The sequence below is a fragment of the Pongo pygmaeus genome, chromosome 3 (genome assembly GCF_028885625.2).
Source record: "Pongo pygmaeus isolate AG05252 chromosome 3, NHGRI_mPonPyg2-v2.0_pri, whole genome shotgun sequence".
NCBI lineage: Eukaryota > Metazoa > Chordata > Mammalia > Primates > Hominidae > Pongo > Pongo pygmaeus.
In genome coordinates, this window is record NC_072376.2 from 121,699,930 (window position 1) to 121,712,368 (window position 12,439).

Consider the following 12,439-nt stretch of genomic DNA (forward strand, 5'->3'; position numbering starts at 1 on the left):
TCTGTTTTCTACCTGGATGGATCTGCACTGTGTATTAATAACAGAACTTTCTTTAATGATAGAAACATTCTATATTGGTCAATCCAATAGGGTAGCCACCAATCACATATGGCTACTGAGCACTTGAAATGTGGCCAGTAAAATATTTAGACACTGAATTTTTTATTTTATTTATTTATTTATTTGTTTCTACAGGGACTCACTTTATCATCCAGGCTGGAGCGCAGTGGCGTGATCTCGACTTGCTACAACCTCTACCTCCACCTTCCAGCCTCAAGCGATCCTCCTGTCTCAGCCCCACAAGTAGTTGGGAATACAGGCATGAGCCATCAAGCCTAATTTTTGTTTTTGTTTGTTGTTTTGTAGAAATGGGTTTTCACCATGTTGCCCAGGCTGGTCTCAAACTCCTGAGTTCAAGTGATCCACCCACTTGGGCCTCCCAAAGTGCTAGAATTACAGGCATGAGCCACAGAGCCTGGCCAACCTTAAATTTAAAGAGCCATATGTAGCTAATGGTGACTGCATTGAACAGTGCAGATCTAGACAATAGAACACCCAAGACTGAAATCAGGTGAACTGGATTCTAGCCTGGTTCTGCCATTAACTATTTTGTAACCTTGGTTGTTTCTTTTTCACTCTGATGCTGTTCTGTGAAATGCTAAGCTAAATGATTTCTAAGATTTCTTCTAAACCTTTTATATCCTACTTAATAAATAGCCATATGGTGTGACTAGAATTTGTTTGGTTGTTTCTTTTTTGTTTTTTTGTTTTTATTTTTGAGACCAAGTCTCACTCTGTCACCCAGGCTGGAGTGCAATGGTGCGACTTTGGCTCACTGCAACCTCTGCCTCCCAGGTTCAAGTGATTCTCCTGCCTCAGCCTCCAGAGTAGCTGGGATTACAGACACCTACCACCATGCCTGCTAATTTTTTGTATTTTTAGTAGAGACAGGGTTTCACCATGTTGGCCAGGCTGGTCTCAAACTCCTGACCTCAGGTAACTCACCTACCTCAGTCTCCCAAAGTGCTGGGATTGCAGGCATGAGCCACCGCGCCCAGCTGGTGTGACTAGAAATTGATGCAATTACTTTTCCATTGTCCTCATGAAAATCATCCTTTTAGTTATAACATGCATATTTATAAGCACATATATACTCCAAATAATCTATAATACATATATAAATATAAAAAGATACAGGCCGGGCGTGGTGGCACACACCTGTAATCCCAGCACTTTGGGAGGCCTATGCAAGAGGATTGCTTGAAGCCTGGGCAATACAGCAAGCCTCTATCTCCATAAAACATAAAAATTAAAAAATCCAGGTATGGTGGTGCATGCCTTAGTCCTAGCAACTTGGGAGGCTGAGGCAGGAGGATTCCTTGAACTCAGGAGTTTGAGGCTGAGGTGAGCTGTGATCATGCCACTGTACTGCAGGCCAGGTGACAGAGCAAGACCCTGTCTCTAAAACAACAAAACAGAACAAAAGAAGAAAAAGAAGAGTAATTTTGTGTAATTCTGTTGGATTTATCCTGCCCAATCCTACCCTTGGGGCATAATGACATGACATCAATTGGGAGAAAAACATAAAGCTAATTTCTTTGTATTAGAGCTTGATTTATTAATTGATTAACTCGTATCACTCAGTCACTCTGTTTATTAAACACACTAAGTATGAATAACTATTATATGATGTGACATATGCTGTGGAGAAGGGGAGAAGACAGCTTCTAACTTAGCTTGGGGGAGTGTGAAAGTGTATGCATGTGTGAAGTTTCCTCAAAGGAGGTGACCAAGCAGAGGTCTATTTCTTTTGTAAGGTTCCACTCAGATCCATATCCTGAACTTCCCTTAGATCTGGCAAGGAGGCTTTTGTCTTGTGCCCATGCTTTAAAGGGCTCTTTTCTGGTTGTGCTTCCCAGGGGGTTAGGAACCCGTGGGTCTAAGAGAACATGCTCACCTGTATACATACCCTCCACCCTCAGCCCTACCATCCCACCCAGCCACCTGACTTTCAGGCACTAAGGACTCCAGAATTCTCTGCTCCAATGACTTGAGCTCACTTCAAAGACTATGTGTTGCCTCTTCCCAGGCCTGTTCTTCTGAAGGTAAACCATACCACTGGTGTGCACCACAACAAATTGGAAGAGAAGGCAAAGAGGTGGGTATTTTGAGGGGGATAGATGAAATTTGGTCCTGTGAGCATTCAAGAACATTTATAAAGTTAGAGGCTGAGTCTTATAAAGTTGAAGAATGGAGGAAGGTGTGGGAGAGAAGGGAAGCAGGCCAAGGATAGGGCTAGGGCTAGTTACAGCTCTCCTCGTGCCACCACACTGTGGCTTTGAACTCCAAGGAGTGCAAGAATTCTGGATTTGAATTTTCCAAGTCATCATGAGAATATATCTGTAAAGGTTGGGGGACAGAACATATTTTACTGAACAGTTTTATTAGGTTGGTTTATAACTTAAATATTTAGACACTTTGTATAAGGACTCCCATTTTTCCTCTTGCCCTAAAACTTGTACATTTGCCCTGTCTGCAAATATAAAGTACATTCAAACAGATTTAACTCTATTTTTAAAAATTTCTTCTTATCTAATGATGAAATATGAGAATTTGATGAGACAGATCAATTATAACTTAGTTAATATTCTCATACAAGAGTCACTTATTTTGCTTCAGTAGAGCTAGAATAAGCTGGATTCTAAAGTTACAAGAAGTGACAACTAGAGAAGTTGATTATGGTTTTGGAGAAGGAGACAATTTTTAAGACTTTCTTGTATTAGAAACTTAGCATATGACTGTTCATTGCTTTTAATTATTTACAGAACATATATAACAGATACATACAATATGCATCTGTGCATTCATAATAGAAACAGAGTAGGATGATGAGACTTTAAGGTTGGAAGGGAAATTACGCCGTTTAGTTTCACCATTCTTTACAGATGAGGAATCTAAGGCCTAGATACTTTAATTTGTCCAAATGATAGAGCTTATTAGACCTTGAGCTGGAGCCACTGTAAAAATAGTTAATAATAGAGCTGGTTCACAGCCTAGAGGTCATGAAGGAAAACAAAATGAAGTAATGAGAGAGGAATACAGACAGAGTCATCTACTCAGCTGTTGAGACTGTCTTTCTACTACATAATCATGCTTCTAAATCATTGTTGAAAATGCTCCCCAAGATGACGTTTTGTTTCTAGGAGACAGAACCAGCTTCAAAGGAAAGTCAAATGTTCCTTCCTATCACCTCACTAAGTGACCTTTAGACACCTCTAGAGAAGTCTGTGCACGCAGGAATCAACACAGAGCAGGTCCCCCCAGCCTGGGGAGACACAGTTTCACTGTGTTGATTCTATGGCAGGACTCCCTGGAAGAGGTGGTGGGGCAGCACCAGAAATAGAAGGCATCACTTGTCTACTTTCTCTGGTCCATTTGAAAAACAGCACTACAGGCTCTGGGCAAAAGTGCCAAGGAGGTGGGAAGAGCCCTGCAGGTGTGCCATTTATATGTACTTCATGGACAATCAGATTAAGAGAGGCTGATAAAGCATTAGAATGGTTGCTAAGGCATCTCAGCAGGCAGTGTGCACAACTGAAGGACATGCAGTTTTATCAAACAAGATTTTGTTGTAAAAATCTAGTCTAATAACTAACTACAATAACATGATTTCAGTCATTTTTGTTATTTGTGATTTGAAGGTTTGGAGGTCTTGCTTCCTCTGCCAGATCCAAATTAGGAAGTCTGCTGTTGTCTTCAGTGTCTGCCACGTGCTGATCAAGATAGCAGGCAGATCAAAGCACAGTGAAGGAAAGCCATGAGTTTTATGAAATCCATGGGATAGCAATGCATTATAAATTGAACATATTTAAAGTAAACCTTCACATACTGGGTATTTCAATTTTATTTTAAATGCAACAGAAACATTTTCATGCTTATGTTATTAACTAATATTTTTTAAAAATTATATCCACTTCACCCAAATGTATTAAATGTGTTTGCAGGTAAAATTAAAATAAACTAAAAGTATCTGTAAACTGTTTGGACAAAAGTCCAAATTTCACTTTAAGGCACCACAACAGCAAATATTTCAGATACCACTAGGGCCCAATGAGGAACACTTTAAGTATTCTTATAATTCAGTAGAAAATAAATGAATATGTTACAGAGTTTATATATATTTAGGGGAAGAGAAGAAAGGAATAAAGAGTTTCAGAACGGGAAAGTGATTTAGTTTTTGAAACCTTGGATATAGACAATTTGGAACAAAAAATAATATAGATGAAACTGGAGCAATTTGGTGTATTTTTTTCAATACCGTCTGCCTTTCATGCTTTTGAAAATTTATGCATCTGTCAAAGAAAGAAACAGCAAGAATATCGAAAGGAAAGATACCTTTTAAAATACTGTTTTAACAACGATTTGAATTTCTGAAGAACTGAAAGATAAAGATCATTTGTGCTAGGATTCAGAACTTGATCACTTCCAATTATGGTCATTCCTTTGTTTCATTCTTGGGTCTAGTTTTATAAGATACAGCAGCTCTCTCCTTATTTAGATGGAGTCAAATTTATTTAAGTGCAAAATCTGGGTTTTAGAAGCTAATCCTGAACTTCTTGGAAACCCAAAGGTCACGTTTACAGAATAGATGCATGGCAGGATTAAATCAATGTGGAACTGCGTGAGCTGCAGGTTTTCTGTTTTATTCATGCTGTTAATCGTCAGAAGATTACTTCTGCAATATAAACTATATATCTTAGATTATGAAAACTAATTCCCTACCTGAGACACTCATACAGTTTTGCAAGAGCTAATTTTAGATTGTTTCTAGCTTCTTCATTTCATCATCAGCGACATTTTAAATTTATAACAACTCTCTAGTGCCTCTTAAGGTCCTTATGTAAGCAAGCACTCCTCCATGACACAAACCAACAAATGTAGTGGGGTTTACATAATGTGAAAAAGATGACAGTAGTGGTATTTATTATCTTTTGTTTGTCTTAATAAGTGGGTGAGAAGGAGAATGTTATGAAAAATTAATAATGTAAGATGATACAATATTTAGGAGAAGAAAGCTAAAACAACAACAACTACAAATACGATAAAAGCAATAAATTACTCTCTTAATTGCAGTATTTGACATGTTGTAATTTAATTGGTAGCTATTATTCAACTATTCTTAGCCCTTACATTTCTTAGAGCAGCCTTTCTGTATGCCAAGTTATATTACTAGACATTTGTTTTAATAGTAATACTTCTCATTTATGGAATTCTTTGTGGTTCATAAAACATTTCATATTATCATTTCACTTGCTTCCATAACCCAGTGAGACAGGTAGAATAGGAATTATTACCTACATTTTATAGATCAGTAAAAAGGATCACAGACTATAGTCATATACCACTAAGTAGTTCTAAAACCGGAACTACTGATACAACGTACTTTTCTCCCTACCAGATTTCAAGTTCACAGACACATACACACACACACACACACATACACACACAGAATGTGTGAAAGAAAATTTCTAAGTTTCTAAGAAAAATTTCCTCCTCACGATTCCTCAGGGATCTAGAACTAGAATTACCATTTGACCCAGTAATCCCATTACTGGGTATATACCCAAAGGATTATAAATCATGCTACTATAAAGACACATACACATGTATATTTATTGCAGTACTCTTCACAATAGCAAAGACTTGGAGGCAAACCAAATATCCATCAATGATAGACTGGATTAAGAAAATGTGGCACATATACACCATGGAATACTATGCAGCCATAAAAAAGGATGAGTTCATGTCCTTTGCAGGGACATGGATGAAGCTGGAAACCATCATTCTCAGCAAACTATCACAAGGACAGAAAACCAGACACTGCATGTTCTCACTCATAAGTGGGAATTGAACAATGAGATCACTTGGACACAGGGTGGGGAACATCATACACCGGGGCCTGTTGGGGGGTGGGGGCTGGGGAGCTGGGGGAGGGATAGCATTAGGAAAAATACCTAATGTAAATGATGAGTTGATGGGTGCAGCAAAGCAACATGGCACATGTATACCTATGCATCAAATCTGCACATTGTGCACATGTACCCTAGAATTTAAAGTATAATAAAAATAATAATAAAAGAGAAAAAAAGAAAAATTTCCTCCTCATGAAAATTGCAGTTATATTTCTAGTATCCTCTTTTCTCTTTGATGAGTTAAAATATACAGGTGCTATTCAAGTTAACAAATCATGATTTCTTTTTAAAAAGATAGATTTTTAGATTGGAGAAATACTTCATGTTAAGCAAACATAAAATATAGAAATTCAGTTTGCTGAGGAGAAGAATTAGGGGATTACACTGATTTACAGAAAGATTCTGAATAGGATTTCTTTAAACAGCAAAATTCCCTGGCACATTCAAAATATGTTAAGAAAATCTGATTTATACAAAACTTTACAGGAATACATCTGTTATATAAATCCACACTCACCTGTAATTTACTCTAGAGAGAACAACTGAGTGATAATAATAATAACATACTCATATAGTTCTTCATTATATGTTTTAAAGTGCTTTCCCCTAATTTATTGCATTGTCTTTGGCAACCTTTTAAGGTAGTCAGAGAGGGTATTATTATCCTTTCTTCACAGATGAGAAATTGAGAGGTTAAGTGACTTGCCCAAGGTCAGACGGACATTCATTCATTTACTGCTATCAGAATGGTGTAGTTTTAACGGGGTAGTCAAGGAAATATGGTTCTTTCTCCTATTTTTTTAAACAAGCTGTGAAAGCCATTAAAACAGAGGTAGAAGATCTCACAAATATAATGTTGAATGAAAGAAGCCAGACACAAAAGTGTACATACTGTAGGATTCGATTACTATAAAATTCAAATGTAGGCAAAACTAACATATAGTGACAGAAGTCAGGTTGGAGGCTACCTCTGGGATGGCAACTGGGGGTAAAGAAGGGTTTAAGATAATGTCCTCGTTCTTGATCTGGTTTGTACATAGTTATGTTCACTTGGTGAAAATTCACTGGGATATGCACTATAATTTGTCACTTTTCTTTATACACATTAAAGAGGTTTTCTCTTTGAAAAGAATCTTACATCTTTAAAAACAGTAATTTTTAAATGCCATTTAGATCACTTAATATATATATCCTTGAAACATTTGTCATTTTCATTAGGCTTCTTAAATGCATTTAAAAAATAACATGAACTAAATCATAAGAGTTTAAAGAGTCAAGAAAAGTTTGTAGAAAAAAAAACACCAGTATTGTTTCACCTGAGAAAGTTTTGATATGAAATGAGAATTGGAGCACACTAAGATAATAATGCAAGTGATTTAGGATCAGGTCAAACATTTGTATTTAACTATGTCAAACTGGGAATGGTAAGCAAATGAGATTATATTGTTATTCACATAGTATATCCTAGAGAGCATATGTAATATGTAAAAGAGAATTCCTTGAGTAGAAGATAAGAATTTTTAAAAATTATATCCATTTTATTTTAGAACATTGTATATTAGGATGCCGTGTTGGGTATCACGGAAAAAAGCCAATGCCAGTGATAAAAATCTGAGTAGTCTGTGCACACCTGGGGACAAACAAAGGCTCCTGAGAAGCCCACATAGCTTTCGATATAAGAATATACGGGGAAGAATGTGTTTTCACCGTTTTCGAGGACAAAAATTACATGTACCTTCAATTGCTTAAATTAATTTCAAAATTTTATCATAATTCTCCCAGAATTCTTCATACTCTATAACTCCATACCACTGAGAGCTAATGCTACACTTGTATGCAGTTACCACTGATGACAAAGGTTTTGTTTAAGTTTTACATATGGACTTTTTTCCATTCCTTCCACTTTTTTCTTTTTTAAACAAAAACCATTATAGCACCAAAAATTATCTGTATTGGGCACAGTGGCTCACGCCTGTAATCCCAGCACTTTGGAAGGCCGAGGCAGGTGGATCACAAGGTCAGGAGATCAAGACCATCCTGGCCAACATGGTGAAACCTCATCTCTACTAAAAATACAAAAATTAGCTGGGTCTGGTGGCACATGCCTGTAGTGCCAGCTGCTCAGGAAACTGAGGCAGGAGAATCGCTTGAACCCAGGAGGTGGTGGTTGCAGTGAGCCGAGATTGCACCACTGCACTCCAGCCTGGGTGACAGAGCAAGACTGTCTCAAACAAACAAAAAATTGTATCTTGATATTACAGGTCAGGAACAGAGAATTTCCAGGCAGTGAGTGAGATCTGGACCCAGAATGCTTTCATTTCACCAGGGATCCTGCAAAGGCAGCTGCACCTACAGCTGACTCCCCAGGAGAGCTGCTGAATGCAATCCAAGCCCAAAGAAGCCTTGTTGATTCCTGACTCTATGCGTTAGTTTCACTAGGACCTACCTGTTTTTAAAATATATATATATATATATTTAGAGACAGGGTCTCACCATCTTACCCAGGCTGGTCTCAAACTCTTGGGCTCAAGTGATCCTCCCCTCCCTGGCTTCCCAAAGTGCTAAGATTACAGGTATGAACCCCCGTGACCAGCCTACACTTTATACCTTGAATATCTGCATGCTGCATGCCAAACATTATGCAGGATGGACAGTGTCAAGCTGATTGTGGTCAACTGTCAGCTCCCTGGCAATCTCCTTGGGTATCCAGGGCCCATTCCTTCAGTATCCAGGATGAGTGTGAGCCATCCTCTGGCATTTGGGTTATTAGAGAATTATCCCGTGCTTCCCAATAGTGTTCACATCATAACATAGATTAGAGAGGCAGCTCAGGAGACAGACAGAAGGGGACAGGAAGAGGTAGGTTGAAGGAATTCTACTCTTCCCGAGCCACCAACCTAACCAAACATCTTTTCTACTAGCAAAAGATAAACAAATCATGGGGAACTGGGACCTGTGTGTCTATGAGTAAGTCCATGTGGAATCACTTCAGGCCCTTTTCTTTTTTTTTAAATGACAGAGAACCAAAAGGCACAACGATTTTTCTCTGGATAGAGATGTTCAACAGTAGAAAAACTCTGAATCACTATGCAAAGTTTGCTGTGCTAATTCATTTAGTCAGAAATGATCCCTTTGAAAATGGGATTTCTATTTCTATTTAAGCTAATAGGCATGCCCCTAAATTTAATCTCTCTTACAGCAGAGTCACTTAATTAATTCTCTCCTTTGACCTGCAGCATCTCTTGTCGCTCCCCACACCTGGAATCTCTTTCTTTTTCTCCCGCATCAGCAATGTAGGTATGTGGTCTTATGACCGTTCGCATGTAGTAGATAGGCCATATTACTTTTAACTTTTACTAATTTTCACTTTTTTATTATAGTCTGTCATATGACAGATACATTTGTCACACATAATCTTGACCATAGTTTTAAACAACCTGGCTTAGTATAGAAAAAGATAAATTGAGATACTTGCCATCAAGCCTTGTTCTCCTGGTTTTCCTGGTTCACCCTTAAAAAAGAATAGTGATAATTTTAGTAATGCTGTAAGTATTTAAAAAAAAAACCCTTCAATCATTTTTTCTTCTTTGACTGGGGCATGTAAATGTCAAATATATTTCTTCAGGTTAAATAGAGGAATGTAGCACATTAAAAGAGAGCTAATTTCCCTTCTACAAATAAACTTTACAAATTTAGGGTTTAATAAAATTAGTCTAGATTATCATGTCTTCTTTAGGATGACATAAAGATAATGACATGGTGTCTTTATGAGAACTCAGAACTTTCATACATAGGACAGAGAGACAATTGCTCTTAGTGCAGGTGTTTAATAAAATGAGCAGAGACTGATGTTAAATTTTGGTCTTCCTGGATTAATGATGGCTGAACTAACATGTTTTATTAAATTTGATAGAGAAAATTACACTATATCATGACATTATCATTTTCTTATATTCAGATTGATATAGAATTATCATATTTTATTGTCATTATAATGACAGTCATTGGCTAAAAATATTTTTTGTCTTAAATTGCCAATAAATATAGATATTGCTGGTCTTTCAAAATAAGTATTTCACTGTTTATTTTTATAGTCTTCTTCTAGCAAGGTATGATGACACATGCCTGTAATCTCAGCTATTTGGGAGGCAGAGGCAGGAGGACTGTGTGAGCCCAGGTCTTTAAGGCTATGGTGTGCTACGATGGCGTCTGTTAATAGCCACTGCACTACAGCTTGGGCAACATAGCAAAGACCTCATTGCACACAAAAAAATCTTTTTCCACTTTGGGAGGCCGAGGCGGGCAGATCACGAGGTCAGGAGATCAAGACCATCTTGGCTAACATGGTGAAACCCTGTCTCTACCAAAAATACAAAAAAATTAGCCGGGCATGGTGGTGGGCGCCTGTAGTCCCAGCTACTCAGGAGGCTGAGGCAGGAGAATGGTGTGAACCCGGGAGGCGGAGGTTGCAGTGAGCGGAGATTGCACCACTGCTCTCCACTGGGTGACAGAGCGAGACTCTATCTCAAAAAAAAAAAAAATCTTTTTCTAGCAGTCATCATAGTATATATAAATAAACTCTGAGACCATATACAGTTCAAGTTATATTTCTGAAAATTTTAAAACAAGTTAATTTGTCCTATGTGTAGAAAGCTCCATTTCTTACTTACATAAATAAACTATATTCATTTAAAGAATGATATAATTTTGGATTGTGTGGTTTGTCATACTTTACCTTTAATTTTGTTTTTTAAAAGTAATTTCTATCTTGAATTTGAGTATAGTATATAATGCTCAATGATCTGACTAATGTACCATCAAAATGGTTTTAACTACTTTTTGAAGAGACACTCACTGTATTTCTGTTGGCAACCAGCAATCAATGGGAGAGCTTTAAATATCCCTAAAGCTGTGGATCTCTCTGCCTTTTGGAATATCATCATAAGAAAAAGCAAGGCATTAGAAGACAGTTGCAGAATTCAGTCACTGTCTTTGAAGGTTGAGTGAAAGCAGTCCTAACAACTAGCAAATCATATGTTGAAAGACAATTCCTCATTTTATATCTGCAAATTCACAGCAGCTTTCAGAAAGGGATATGGGCTTATGAGGCTGTCTCAGAAGTTTTAAAGTATGCTATATTCTCATAAAGAGTCATTCTTTTAAAAATGCATAAATACATGCATATAAAAATGAAAGAAAATATACCAAAACATTAATGAGTATGGTAAATATTGTAAACATTAATGCGTATGGCAAAAGAAAAAAAATTTTTTTTCTTTTTGGTTTTATTTTCAAAAGTTTCTGCTTCATGGATAAATATTTTCATTATTATTATGTACTACAAAAATACTATGAAAATAATTTGTTAAATAAATACATTGAATAAATAATTTAATCCAGTAATAAACCTTAATTTCTAGTCCTAAAGTCATAAAATAAATCTAAAATTTTTGACCTTTTCCATATATTTCTTTTAATTGCTCGGTTGCCTCTATGAAATCAAACCATTTATCTTCTGCCTTTTACTACTATATCATTGACACTTGACCAATCTTAGTAGCCAAGTATTGAGATTACTTTTAAATTATTTCTATGAATAAGCCTTACACACAAAAGACAAATGATATTTAAATCATACCCACTGATGTTTTAACCATTCATTTTACGGTTATTAGCAATTTTGGGGGTTCAAGTTATTTATAAGGGATTAAATATTAGAACATTTTACTTCCTCTACCTTCCATAAATAGTACAGGACTTTATTGGTCTGCTATTGAACCTTTGGAAAATGTTATTAGACTCCTACTTAGTTTTTCAGACTAATCTCCCATTTAAACCAAAGGCCCCGGTGCACACTACAGCAGTGAGGATACACCTGGGAATGGGCAACTCCAATCAAAGACTTCTTGAGGCTTACCTCAAAAGCAGTTTAGTGGCTGCCTCCAGGTGTCTCTTGTGGTTTGCTTGGATCCCCAGGGGATTAAGTGGTAAAGAGGAATGCAGCTGGGAGTGCCCTGTGCTGCTTGGGGACTTTCCCATCATCTCACTTCCCTCAACCCACTCCACTCATCATCCCACTTCCCTCAACCCACTCCACTCACTTGACCCCCTGACCTGATGCCCCTCACCACCCTACTCCACCCTAGTTCTCAGCCCTTAACGTAAAGCAAAACGTGTGAGAATAAGTGATCCAAAAAGCAACTCACGGGTACTCCTGGCATTCCACGGGGGCCATCTTTCCCTGTGTCCCCAGGTGGCCCTCTTGGGCCTGGAGGGCCAGGGGGTCCTGGAGGCCCTGCCTGTCCTTGGTCACCCTGTGATGGAGAAGGGAACAGACCAGCAATAACCATGAAAGATAAAGACCCAGGTCTTCTTTTCAGCACCTTAAATTTGTATTATCTAATCCACATTTACACTATGAAAAGAACCAGAACAACCACAAATATAAAGCCTGTAGGCAATTTGCC

General features: G+C 37.5%; 1 protein-coding gene across 5 annotated transcripts in view; it reads right to left on the minus strand.

The window, feature by feature from the left end:
• COL25A1 (collagen type XXV alpha 1 chain) overlaps nt 1-12,439 on the minus strand; it is a 511,707-nt gene that overhangs the window by 121,608 nt on the left and 377,660 nt on the right. For all 5 annotated transcript variants that reach the window (XM_063663967.1, XM_054485599.1, XM_054485598.1 and 2 more), the window contains 2 exons: nt 12,179-12,286; nt 9,448-9,483 (listed from right to left, as the gene is read on the minus strand). In XM_063663967.1, coding sequence (XP_063520037.1) covers nt 9,448-9,483; nt 12,179-12,286 — 144 coding nt within the window. The remainder of the gene's footprint in view (nt 1-9,447; nt 9,484-12,178; nt 12,287-12,439) is intronic.